Here is a 13,702-nt window from a genome sequence, read left to right as displayed (position 1 = left end):
TGGTGTACAGACATGTCTGGGAGACATTCCCAGCACATTATCTGTTACCTGTGATGTGCCTTTCTTTCCATCTCCACTCTCAGGGTGAACTTCCGTTCCTAGAGTGCTTCCATGGCAAATAAAGAGTCGGGATTGCAGTCTGTAGTTAGACGTTTAGGACCAGTGGTTCACCTTCATTTGGGGTCAGTAGTCATGCTGTTGGATTTTTTTCCCTCCAGCGATCAGAAGGTCCTCCTAGAGGTCTGTGTCCTATCAGTGAAGTAGCACAAAACCTGATTGCTCTCTAGGCGTAGCTTCAAACGTGGTTTGGAGTGTTGGAGAAAATTAAAGCAAGCAATCCTTGTAAGGGATGGCTTGTCAATTCACCTCTTTGGCCACCCCCCCTTCACCCCCTTTTATTTTTCTTTCTTGACCATAATGCTACCTTTCTGCTTTCAAGCAAACTAAACTGGGTGGCCTCTCCTTCTCCACCCCCAAGATGCTAGCCATCTCTGCTGTCAGCGGGGCGCTCCTGTTCTCGCTGCTCTGTGAAGCCAGCGCCGTCATCTTACTCAATTCCGCTGACTCGTCCCCGCCAACCAATAATGTCACGGGAATTGAAGCAGCTCTCGAAGCTCAACTAGACTCTGCGGAGATCCCCAAAGCTCGGCGGAAGCGCTACATTTCACAGAATGACATGATCGCCATCCTTGATTACCACAATCAAGTCCGGGGCAAAGTGTTCCCACCAGCAGCTAACATGGAATACATGGTAAGAAGACCTCTTCTTCTTTGAATTTGGCGGGATGGAGTTTGTTGTTGTTGTTGTTGTTAAGTTATATGAACTTAGAGGGATATGTCAGAGACATGGGGTAAGGGATGGGGTAATGCATCTTAATTTTCTTAAAGCTTCCTACATGTCTATTCATCTTCAGTACTGTTTCATCGTGGAATTAAAGGAGGGGGGTCAACATGAATTTTTAGTCTGTGAAAGCTATACTGAATGATAAACCAACCACGTCTTGCATAAGGAACACAGATAAAGTGTGAGCTGTGTTAACAAATAACCTTAAGATGATCCAGTTTTTGTTTTCTTTGAGATTTAACTTTTACTGTACTTTCATTATCTAAGTGTTATCAGTTAAAACATTTCTGGAGCTAGTTCTTTAAATTGTAGGTTTCATGTGCATGATTGATTCCCTGGTTCGGTGTCTCTAAAGCTGTCCCCCACACCACTCGATTTCTAGTCGAAGAAAACAAGCTGCCTTCCCTCACTGTGACGTCCTGCTCTTCCCTTTAGATAACAGTTCAGCCAGGACGCTTGCACACGTTTCCACTTACAGAGAACAAGTCCTGTGCTCTCTCGTGAAAAATAGGCTCTCTCTGCTTAAATCATTTTACTTAGGATGCACACACTTCAAGTGGCTATTGAAAGGAAAAGCTTGTCTTTGAAAACTCTTTATTTCTGATTTTAAATTTCTGAGACATTATGGTTGGACACCCAGCATCTTACAAGAGGACAAGTTGGAACCTTTAAAGGCAGCGAAGACCACAAAGATGGTGTTTATCAATGGGACTGGAGGGAGATGGTACCACTAACACATTTTTAAAGTCCTAACCTTACATTGTTTTTGTTTTTGTTTCCGATCAGATTCTGATTTCATCTTTTTTTTATTCAAATAACCTTTCTAAGTTTAACTAATGGCAGATGTCAGTGTCTTAGAGAAATGAAAGATTTTCTAAAGGCCAGGAGCCATTGTGCAACATATTAGAATTTAGACAATATGCAAATGGATTTTCCTAGTATTTCTTAAAACAAAACAAAAATGTAGTTGGTTCTGCTTTATAGCGGACAATAGAGGGCCAAGATTCAGGATATGAACTCTGGAACCTAACAGTTTGGGTGCAGATCCTTGTTCTGGAATATATGAGGGGCCTTCAAAAAATCCCGTATATATTTTTCCCATATTTCCCACAAATTGTATGAATTCATAATCACACTATGCTCAATTTTCATCATCTATCTCCAATATGAAGATTAAAGAGGTTTGTCATAATGAATGTATATGTTGGTTAGCCCTGGGTTGGCACAAACCTTTAAGCACTTGGCGACTAAGGTTGACAATTCAAATTCACTCTAGAAAAATTCACTTTAGAAAAAACAGACTTGGCCAACTACTTATAAAAGGTCACAGGTAACTGAACTCTTATTGAGCAGAATTCTACTCGGAAACACGTGGAGTCACCATGAATTGTATTTAATCAATAGCAGCGACCCCACCCCCTCCCCTCAATTTATAGCAGTGAGACCAGCGCCTACAGTAAGAAAACAGTTGATTTGGGGGGAACTTTTTAAGAAAGATGCTCAGTGAAATCAATTCAAGATCTAAACATAGAAAGCATTACCCACATTGAAAATGTGTTATGTGTTCATAGAAGTTGAGGCCCAAATAAATGTAACATTTTACTATAAACTATGAGAAGATTATGGAAAAATATCCATGAGGGCTCAGAAAGCACATAACCAGACTGAACTTACAGATACCTTCTTGGTAATGAAGGAACCCCGGTGGCACAGTGGGTTACACATTGTGCTGCTAACCCTGAGGTCAACAGTTTGAATCCATTAGCCAATTCCATAGGAGAAAGAGGAGGTCTTTTGCTCCCATAAAGATCGACAACTTTGGAAACGCAAAAGGGACGCTCTTCTTTGTTGTGTAGAGTCATGAGGAATAGGATTTGACTCTGTGGCAGTGGGTTTGGTTTTTCCTGGTGGACAGAGCAGTGATCTCCAGATGAAGAAACTAATGACTAGGTCAACTGAGTCACCTAGGCGCCAATCTTAACTCTCCCGCCTGTGCTGTGACCATGGATTGCACCCAAAACAAACTTGCTGCTGAGTCCATTCCAACTCATAGTGACAATAGAGGACAGAGTCGAGCTGCCTCTTTGGGTTTCCCAACCTGTGACTCTTTGTAGGATTAGAAAGCATCGTCTTTCTCCTAAGGAGAGGTGAGCAGTTTTGAACTGCTAGCCTTGCGATTAGCAGCATATTCACATAACCCACTATGCCGCTGCAGCTTGTGTGTTACTATACACACATCTCTAAATTTACCATAGATGCAATTTCTTTTATCTATAAAATCAGAAGAATAATATAGGTAATACATCTTATTTCCAATCAATATATTCTAAGCAATGAATAACGTGGTGGTTTTTCTTCTTCTTAATGATATTGCGAACAAAGGGAGCAGCATGAATCAAAGGCAGGAGAGATAGACTGAAGAACGGTTTGTGATCATTGGCAAAGCCAAAGGTTGGCAGTTGTAACTTACTTAGAGATGCCCCAGAAGAAGGAGCGTACCTGGCGAACCCAATGCCACTGTTTGGCTCTGCAGCATGTGGGCATTTCATGGGTGAGAATCAGCTTGGCAGTAACTGGATTGGTTATGGTTTGGCCGTGCATAGAAGGTAATGAGACTATGAACAGAATAAGTGGGTTGTAGTGTAATTGTCATTTTTTGAAAGGCTGGAGCTTGATCAGGAAAGGGTTTCCTCAGAAGGCATAGGAGAGGGTGAGGGAGTTGAGCTTTCAGACAGAGGGAAGGGAAAGACTTTGAGGAGGGGAAAAGCGGATTGGTTCAATTAAGGGGGAATGAAGGTACCTGATTTTAAAAAATCATAAATTAAAAGAGTCATATGAGTCAACTGACCAACGAAATTATAAAGTTCATTGGAATTGCTGATGGAGCCCCAGGGAAACCGTCAAGGGAAATACAGTGGCTCAGTTAGCTTGGAGTAGCAACCGGGCTAGAAACCCCACTGCTGCCGAGTCCATTCTCATGCTCTGAGACCCAGGCTGAGGAGAGCAATTTGAAGGCTAGGTCATTTTCTAATCCACACTACCAAACCCACTGCCATCAAGTCAATTTCAACTTGCAGTGACCCAAATAGGGTTTCGGTGACACCGAATCTTTAGAAGAGTCGTCTTTCTCTTACAGAGAGGTTGGTGGATTTGAACTGCCGACCTTGGAGTTAGCAACAATTTAGGACTTTCTGATTATTTTTTGGGCACCTTACAAATACCAATGGCCTGAGACCCTACTCCTGGCTTTCAGTTACCCTCATCAGAAGATGCTCATTGGTCCAGGGCTTTTACTAACGGCATCAGCATGATGTCTCATCTCTTTCATTCACAGATTTCTCTCCGAACCTTTCCCATGCCATGTCTTGACCTGCTAATTTCTCCTCCTTAATTTATTAAACTTATCATCCTGCCCCTCAAGATTTATATCAAAATGCTGCGTAGCTTATCAATATAAGTATTTCTTATACTCGCAGCCGTACATCTGCTTTTGAACTACTGCCACTGTTTACAGCCGTCATATGGTTCTCATTGCAATCACTCATGACTTACAGTCATGGGTGCGTGGTTTTCAAACTTCCTCTTTTTAATCTTTCAAGATGCTAAATCTATATTGATTCATTGGTATATCTCTATTAGGTTAAATAATTTCTCCCATGTAGATAGGTGTCAGCCATCATTTGTTACATTTTAATTGAAATTCCTCATGAATTTTCATATGCTCACACATGTAACATCAGTACTGGTGTTATCCCAGATTCTCTTCTCAAGCAATACACTTCAAGGGCAGTCATCACTTCGTGGTCAGTCATAGCATCTGTGTTGGTTGATTCTGAGCAGAATTCTGTGGAGTTTCCAGATTGATCGACTACTGAGGCCCTCGTGATCCACTTCTGAACAATGAGATAACACTCTAGATTACATTCACCTGGTCCACACTGGACCACAAGGATAGTGCAATCGAGCACTAGCTCGCGACGAGCGAGGAGCTGACTCCACAACCGCCAGCAACAGCAATGTAATTATTTTAATATCATTTTCCTCCCACTTTTAATATTTTCCAATCTTATATGACACAAGCAAGTGGCACCTCAATGCTAAGAAAATAAAATCTAAAAAAATAACTAGTTTTATATTCTCGAAGTCTTTGGTGTATGTGGTGACACAAGCAAGTGACTGTTTCACTGCTTATCAAAAGATTAGTGGTTCAAACTCACCCAGCAACTTTGCTGGAAACAGACCAGATATTCTAGCCAAGATTATGGTCAACAAAACTCTACTGGGGCAAGGGGCGGACGTTACGGAGCAGTTCTACTTCATCCTATGAGGTCAAGATGAGTCACAATTCCCTCGAGGGCACTTGGCAACAATCAGCACACTGGAGCTGGCCTTCAAGTTAGGGGTGGTTAGTATTCCCCTTGGACATTTTGTTACTGGTTCTAGTAAATATATAGTTAAAATATTTAATTTTCTAAAACAGTGGCTTTTCAAAAAATATTAGAGAGAGAATTTAAAATGTGCAAGTTGAACTTCTTTTGTTTTGGTTTCTATTCAACAATTAGTTTATTGACTAATTTCCAGAGCTCTGAGGCAACAGCTGGTTTTCATTCTTCCTAAGGGCAGCTTAAACCACAAACCACATTCGTTTCTTAGAGTAAGAATTTCCTCCAAAAGAATGAAATTGCAAGACACACATAGAGTGAAATTTGGAGACGATTCCCTGAATTCATATCAAGTAAATGAATTAATTTGAGCCCCCTCCATTATAGCAAGGGTCCTGGGGAGGCACAAAGACTAAGGCATTCAGAAGCTCACTGAGAGACTGGAGGTTTGCGTCAACCCAGAGGCACCTTAAAAGAAAGATTTTTGGGAGAGGCAGCCATTGGAACACTCTATGAAACACAATTATAGTCTGATAAACACGGGGTGCCTTTGAGTTGAAATTAACGCCATGACAACTGGTTTTAAACCATAAATGCTCCTGGGGAGGAACCGTGGGGGAAGAGTGCTCAGGAAGGCCAGGGCTGGTGTGACACTGGGAAATGCAGCGATGGCAGTGTTACAGGAGAAGAAAAACTTCACATGTTAGCTAAATTTTTAATGAGTTTGAAAAAAGATTGAAGAGCACTTAAAAGCCAGTGGGGAGACTCTGGAAATTTTACACCTCGTGTTGGAGCTGCAGAGCCTGGTGGCATAGCAGTTGCACCTTGACAAGGTGGCAGTTCAGAACCACCAGCCACTCCATGGGAGAAAGATGAAGCTTTCTACTCTCATAGAGAGTTGCAGTCTCAGAAACCCACAGGCAGTTCTAAGCCGACCTATAGTCTCCAGGAGTCACGTTCAACTGGATGTCAGTGAATTTGTTTCATTTTCATCAGAACTTCACTTTAGAAATGTGCCTCTGGCATTTGGTGAATTGAGATTGGCGGTAAAAGTGGCTGAGAAGTGGTGACATGGGCACAGTGATGTCACCCCTTGAGAGTGTAATGTTTAGACAAATGGAAGGAGGACCCACATACCTACAGGCTGACTGAATCGGAGTGGGTGACGTGTTGTCACGTGGTGCAAAAGCAGCAGATGGAGCGAAGAACTTAGGATGGAAATGAACTCCAGAACTGAAATCTGGAAAAGGAAAGGATAATGTGATTTCAAGACGCCACAAAGCTTTACTGATATATTGGTATAGGCTGCTGTGTCACTTTCAATGCTCGGCAACTCTGGATGACAGACCAACTCTCCTCAAAGCTTGTCCAGACTGCCATCTTTATGGGTGCAGATCAACAGGCTGTTTCCCTTGGAGCGGCTGCTGGGTCTAACCTTCTAACCTTTCAGTTACAGTGCAGTTCTTAATTACTGTGCCACCAACACTCCTTATATTAATGTTTTTTTTTCGGGCAGGGGTGTATGTAAATATTACTCACAGATCTAATAAGGCTTCCTTTTCTGAAGGATCCGTGGTAGCAGGGTGGGTTACTTGTTGGACTGCTTATTGCAAGGTCAGTATTTCAAACCCATGTGCTGTTCCCAGGGAGAAAGATGAAGCTGTCTGCTTCCGTAAAGATGTACAGCCTCAAACCCCCTCTCCCACCCCACCCCCCACCCAAAGCAGTTCTCTGACCTGCTGGGTTACTCTGAGATATTACTGACTGGATGGCCATGGGATTGGGTTTTGGTAATATTTCTGTGGAAAAGAAAATATATATTCTAACTAACTACTACAGGTAGTAAAATCACAGAAACAGAGCTGAGTGAGTGAATAAAGAGTAGATTAATGCACTCAAGGAAACAGTCGATAAATTAGGTGCCTAAGATGAGAGATCATTTGTAACAAGGGATAAAGAATTTTTTTTCTTTGTACTTCATGTAGAAGATAATGTGGACAATGAGGACAACTTGTCTGTTGTTTCCAAATTTTATTTAGCAGTTGACTTGTGGTATCTATTTTTTTAATGGCATTTCTCATCCCAGCCGGCACATTGCTTTTCATTTGGAAAGAACAAATCAATTTTCTTGTTTTAAATATGAGAAATTTGATGTTTCTAACCTAAATCTTCTCAATGAATGATTTTCTGACCACTAGAAAGCTCCTGAGAAGTGTTCCCAGAGAGCAGTGAACCAAGAAAGGTTGCTGACAGGCAGGCACTTCTCCAGCACATTCAGAGTCTGCATTCCTGCTCTGGATGGAGAACCTTGCCAGGGCTGGGCTGCTAGCAGAGATGAGGCACATTGGGTAGGGCTTTTCTTCCCAAATGCCCATTTCTTAGTACTGTTGTTGCCACTAGATGTTCAGTCGATGTTGACTACTAACAACCCCGACCATGGACTACAAATGCCCATGAGACTTTCTCGGCAATAATCTTTATAGGAGCACACAACTAGGTTTCTCTCCCGTGGGGATACTAGGGGGTTTGAATCCAACCTTTTGTGAGCAGTCAGGTGTTTAACCACTGTCCTTCCCGGGCTATTTTGCTTGGTGCTATGTATTCTGTATATTTTGGTCTCTCCTGACGTATGTCCAATGTAGGACCAAGTCTTGCCATCCTTCCCTCTAAGGAGCACTCTGGCCTTCCTTCCTCCTCATACAAACCCATCTGTCTTTTAGCCATCCATCGTGCTTTCAATATTGTTCTCCAGCACCACAATTCAAATGCATCAATCCCGTTTGTGCTGAGGACTAAAATGAGGGAAATACAGAATGGTGTGAGGTGACAGAATCCAGGCCAGACTTTGGCTGGAGAGCACTTGGAAAACATCCGGAGGAAACAAAAATTTCAAATGTCAAATAAAAAAAATAGATACCAGTATTGGAGTCCCTGGGTGGTACAGATGGTTTACATGCTGAGCCACTAACCGAAAGGTTGGTGGTACAAATGTACTCCAAGACACCTGGCAAAAAAGACTGGAAATGTACTGAAAAATCAAGGATTGATGGCCTGATGGAGCCCACGATTGACACACATTGGATTATCATAAATTGGATTAGGCTCTATGGCAACTCATTTGTCCAGGAGGGAGCTCGGAAAAAAGAAGGATGTACACTGGTGTGGGCAGGTGCTCTAAGAGAGAAAAGGGTGAAGCAGCACCTACAAAGCCCCAGAGCCAAGAGGTGTCATGTTGCATTCAAGAAGCATGTAAAAATTCCTGAATGGTTTGTTTTACTGCACGAAAGAGAGATTGTTGGTTGAGAAGACTGAGGGAGGAAGTAGGGATGCTTATACTTTAAGATCAAAGGAATTACAAAGGAAGTTTTAAGCAGGGAAGTGGCATGTTAACATTTACATTTCATTGAAAGTCGTTCTGGCCACAACATGAGGGATGGACTGGAAAAAGGAGGGAGTAAAGAACAAGCCATTAGTCGCAAGGCTGTTATGAAGTCTGGGTACGAGATCATTGGAGCCTACACCCATGAGGCTTGAGGCTCTGAGGGTGTGAACAAGTGGATGAATGCGTTGAAGGAGTTAGGAATCAAATCATTAAGACTAACTGGTGGCACCGTGGGTTACCTGTTGGGCTACTAACTACACAGTCAGCAGTTCAAACTCAACAGTCATGCTGCAGGGTACAGGTGAGGCTTTCTGCTCCCACAAAGATTAATACTCTAGTTCCTAAATGCTCCCCCCCTCTCCCCTCCACTATCATGATCCCAATTCTACCTTGCAAGTCTGGCTAGACCAGATGTGTACACTGGTACAGATAGGAACAAGAAGCACAGGGAATGCAGGGTGGATGATCCCTGCAGGACCAGTGATGTGAGTGGCGATACTGGGAACATAGAGAGAGGGTGGGTTGGAAAGGGGGAATGGATTACAAGGATCTACATGTGACCTCCTACCAGGGGGACAGACAACAGAAAAGTGGGTGAAGGGAGACGTCAGACAGGGCAAGATATGACAAAATAATAATTTATAAATTATCAAGGGTTCACGAGGGAGGGGGTAACGGGGAGGGAGGGGAAAAATGAGGAGCTGATGCCAGGGGCTTAAGTGGAGAGCAAATGTTTTGAGAATGATGAGGGCAATGAATGTACAAATGTGCTTTACACATTGATGTATGTATGCATTGTGATAAGAGTTGTATGAGCCCCTAATAAAACGAATAAAAAATAAAAAGATTAATAGCTTAGAAGTCCACAGGCAAGTCCTGGAGGGTCCTCGAGAGTCAGACTCTACTCAATAGCAGAGAGTTGGGGTTAGAGTTAAGGAATTTATACAAAAAGTCGAATGAGCACTTTGTCAAGTGGGAGACTCACTTTTTACATGAGGTGTCAGGGTTTCTCTGCGCTAGGGAGCCCAAGAGAAAGGGTAGCTTTTAGGAGTCTTTAAGTTGCTGCAAGGTTTATGTTCCAGGTGACACACTTTGGGAAGTTGAATAAATTGTTAGTGGGTGGAAGGAAATGTTCTTCGATTACAAAGGATCTGGGATGAGAATGGTAGTCAAAATGAGCCATTTCTATGTGTGGAAGGCACAGGGCAGTATTAGGAGACAACATGGACAGATACATTTATGCACGGGAATTCTACTCAATAAATTTTGTACGAATGTTTCCTATGTTCATGTTTTAGATGCAGTGCTGAAAGTTAAGTGATCCCTAATACAAATCTGTTTTAAGGACCTATATAGCAGTAGGTCACACAAAGTGCTCCTGACACACGGGGGATATGTTGTTCGTGGAAACTAATCAAAGGACTTCAGATACCTAGAGGATGACAAGTCTGACTAGCTCATATCCTGAATTTACTATATTTATGAACCATTGTTATCAATCAGTGACCATTAAATGTTTATATAGTTGAATATTTAGTTGTCTATGAGAATTTCTGAAGAAATGTTGAGAAGGTAGGAAACAGATGAAAACTAAGAATTTACACTGGTCAAGAAAAGCATTTGGCATAAAATAGATCCTAGATTGAGGTTTGGAAGGAAGAGATTAGAATATTTCTAGTCCATGCTACCCATAGCATCTAAAATCAGGTAGCAAGCATTTTTGCTTTTGACATGGAGATGGGAAAATGCCCAATACGTTGTGTATTTAGACTAAACTTTCATGAACTCTCTTAAAATTTCACACCACATATTCCAAATTGAAACAACCCAGAAATGTTACTTAAGGATACATGCTTTTTTCTACTAAAAAGTGCATAGAATTCATATTTCATAATTTAGTTAAAGATAAATGTTTTACCAAATCATTCTCTCTGCATTCCAGCGAGATCATGTTTTCAGCAGCAGTAGGTAGGCGGAAAGGCATTTGAATTCTTCTACCAAGGAGCCAGTGGCAAGACATGGTGTTTGCTTGTGTCACACAGGATACTTCAATAATCAAAAAATCAGTTTCTGTCATCAGAATTGGTGAAGAAATGTAATCACCCATGAAAATATCCTCCTGGCTCACAAGTCCAATGTGGAATGATAGTCCTAGCGGGCATCCACAAATGCTCCTATAATTTAAAGGTAAAACATATGAATCCAAACTGAATTCACCGCCATTGAGTTACTTCCAACTCATAGGACAGGGTAGAGCTGCCTGCCTGTGGGTTTCTAAGACTATGTCTGAGAGTAGCCAGCTGCAGCTTTCTCCCCAAAGTATACAAGAGGGCTTCAAAAAGTATGTGGAAAATGGCATAAATCAATGGGATTTTTACACAAACTTTATGTTAAAGAGGGACTTTATGTTTTTCCTCTCTTTATGTTAGAGAGAGACTTGAAGCGGTGCATTCATTTTAAGACTCCTGAAATGTTCTCTAATTTTCATAGTCCACTGTTGGGTGTTATGTACTCCATAAGCAAACGCCCTCTCATGCCACAATTCTGGTTCCGATCATTGTTTTAGGATTCACACACTGTCATTTCGTCCAACTGGCCTGTGCTTGAGAGGAAGCCTCCAAGTCTCTGAAACATCCGATGGCCAGGTACTGTGACCCAAAGTCCACCACTCACTGCCACCACCAGCCTTCCAGTGCCCAAATCTCTAATAAAAGTGATGATAATATTTTTTGTTGTTGTTAACTGCCCTGATTCATGGGGAGCCCATGAACAATAGAGCAAAGCACTGCCTGCTTCTGTTCCACCCCCAGGATGGGTTGTTGATCGGAACATTGTGAGCCAAAGGATTTTGATTGGCTGCTTTTCAAAGCAATCATCAGAGCATTCTCCTTAACCTGTTCTTGTCTTGGACCTCTGCTGAACTCTGGTCATGTCAAAGCAATACACAGCCTATACCTACAGAGGGGTGATCACTGCACATGAAGGAGAGTAGCTGGAAATTGGACCTGGATCTCCCACAAGGAAGGTGAGAACTCTGCCACTGGACCACAGCTGCTCCTCAACGATAACAACTGCTGACCTTACGCCCACCTAAAGCCTGCCCGAGCAGTTGCTATTTCACCTCACCCTCATAAGAGCCGTGGGAGATGCGCTCCTTTTTCTCTTTTTTAAAGAAATCGGACATGGAGTTCAGAGAAGATGAGTAGCTGCCCCACTTTCGTACATCGTGCAAATGAGAGGCAAGTTCTACCTGGCGACAAAGTCAATCACAGTCCCCTTAAGACGATCATGCACCTCTTCGTGCATTCATCTCTCCTACTTTTGTGCTCCCTCAACAGGGAATTCCCCTACATGTGTTTTATCTGGGGACATTGCTGAGCTTTCAAAAGGATTAATATAAAATCAAATCTTTCCTCCGGTATTATTTTTACCCTCAGAAGATACACGGGAAATCTTGGCACTGTGATGTAGCCTTTGAAGGCTATGAGCATCTTTGTCCTAGACCCTTGGCTCCCAGTCTCAGAATCTCTCCTGCCCTCTTCTGTTAAATATTCACCTTTCTCATTAATAGTGTTGCAAATCAGCCTATCAGAACACAGTCACTCTCTGACGATCCTGGATATGGTAAGAAGAGATTGTGTCATTATAGGAATGGAAAAGCAAGATACTTTTCACACACTTATATATCACACCCACACCCGTAACCAATAACCATCAAGTCTGTCCTGATTCATGGTAACCCCAGGAATGTCAAAGTCGATTTGTGCTCCCCTGGATTTTCAGTGGCTGCTTTTTCCTAAAGTAGATTGTGAGGCTCTTTTTCTAAAGCATTTCTAGTGGACCAGAACCTCTTTTTTGGTTGGTTTTTCTTTCAGTTTGCAGCTGAGCTCAATGTTTTAACTCCCCCCAGGGACTCCACATGCACACACAGATGATGTCCATTAAATCCTCGTAGGAGCAAGGGGTGCCTTTGACCCTAGTTGTCCTCTCTGTTGGGCTCCAACAGGTGTGCGTCTTGAAAGGCCCCCAGCATTGAGGTGACTGGTCAATATAGAGGAGAGAGAACTCCTTCCTGTCCAATTGCTCTCGTTCAGTGGGTGACAGCTAACGTGAGGTTAATGAATTCAGTGGGCACAATCTCCTGTGGATTCACATTCTCCTGAGTTCTTTTGCTTGTTGTTCAAATGCGCATTCTGGCTATAGGCTTGCTGTGAGTATAAGAAAAGAGAGTTCCCTAACTTGCTGGAAATGTTTAAACATATTTTTGGGGGGGTAATAATTATTTTTGAAAGAAATATCATTAGAGATTTCAGAAAGTTAGGTATGTATTTCTCCTACCTAATGTACCTGCTAGCTCCCTTACCTTAGCCATCAGTGTTTCCATGATGTCTAAACACGGTATCTGCAGGGTATGGGTTTCAGGAGCATTCCTCCCCATAACAAAATCCATAGCTGCTCAAGGTCTTTATATAATATGGAACAGTATTTGCATATTGTTCTCTACTAGAGAAGAAACAAAAATTTAGAGGTTGATTAAAATCGTGTTGTTGTCGATTGGTTACATCAAGACGGTTCCAATTCATAGTGACCTGACATACAACAGAAAGCAACATCTCTAGGTGCTGGGCCAGCCTCACAATGGTTCTTATGTCTGGGCCCATTGTTGCAGCCACTCTGTCCATCCAACTTTCCCAAGGCCTTCCTTTTGTGTTCTCTACCAAGTATGATGTCCTTTTCCACTAAAAAGGACATGTTGTCTCCTGACAACATGCCCAAAGTAAGTAAGATGTCTAGCATCTCCTCCCTTATATTTTAAATCATCTCTAGACTACTTAAAGTACTGAAGCCCAATGTAAATAATACATAAACAGCACTTTAAGCACCCTCTGAACTGTTGAGGATTTCTTTGAGAATTTTACTGTCCCTCACCCCTCTAAAGTTGTTCTCTATCCAGAGTTGGTTGAATCCAAGGACTCAGATCCATAAGCACCACAAGCACCACCTGCTAGCTCAATTCTCACATCCATGTAGACATAGACTAAATGCTCGCTTTGATTAGAATTGTCGCCCACAAAGCGGATGATAGTGGCTCAG

At 42.3% G+C, this 13,702-nt stretch overlaps 1 protein-coding gene across 1 annotated transcript in view; it reads left to right on the top strand.

Moving 5' to 3' along the window:
- The first annotated feature begins 478 nt into the window (after positions 1 to 478).
- Positions 479 to 13,702, top strand: part of PI15 (peptidase inhibitor 15) — a 33,102-nt gene continuing 19,878 nt past the window's right edge. Inside the window, exon 1 of the mRNA XM_075550644.1 lies at positions 479 to 751. Coding sequence (XP_075406759.1) covers positions 479 to 751 — 273 coding nt within the window. The remainder of the gene's footprint in view (positions 752 to 13,702) is intronic.

Source organism: Tenrec ecaudatus, chromosome 5, assembly GCF_050624435.1.
Source record: "Tenrec ecaudatus isolate mTenEca1 chromosome 5, mTenEca1.hap1, whole genome shotgun sequence".
Classification (NCBI taxonomy): Eukaryota; Metazoa; Chordata; class Mammalia; order Afrosoricida; family Tenrecidae; genus Tenrec; species Tenrec ecaudatus.
This window is presented reverse-complemented; position numbering and strand designations above follow the sequence as displayed.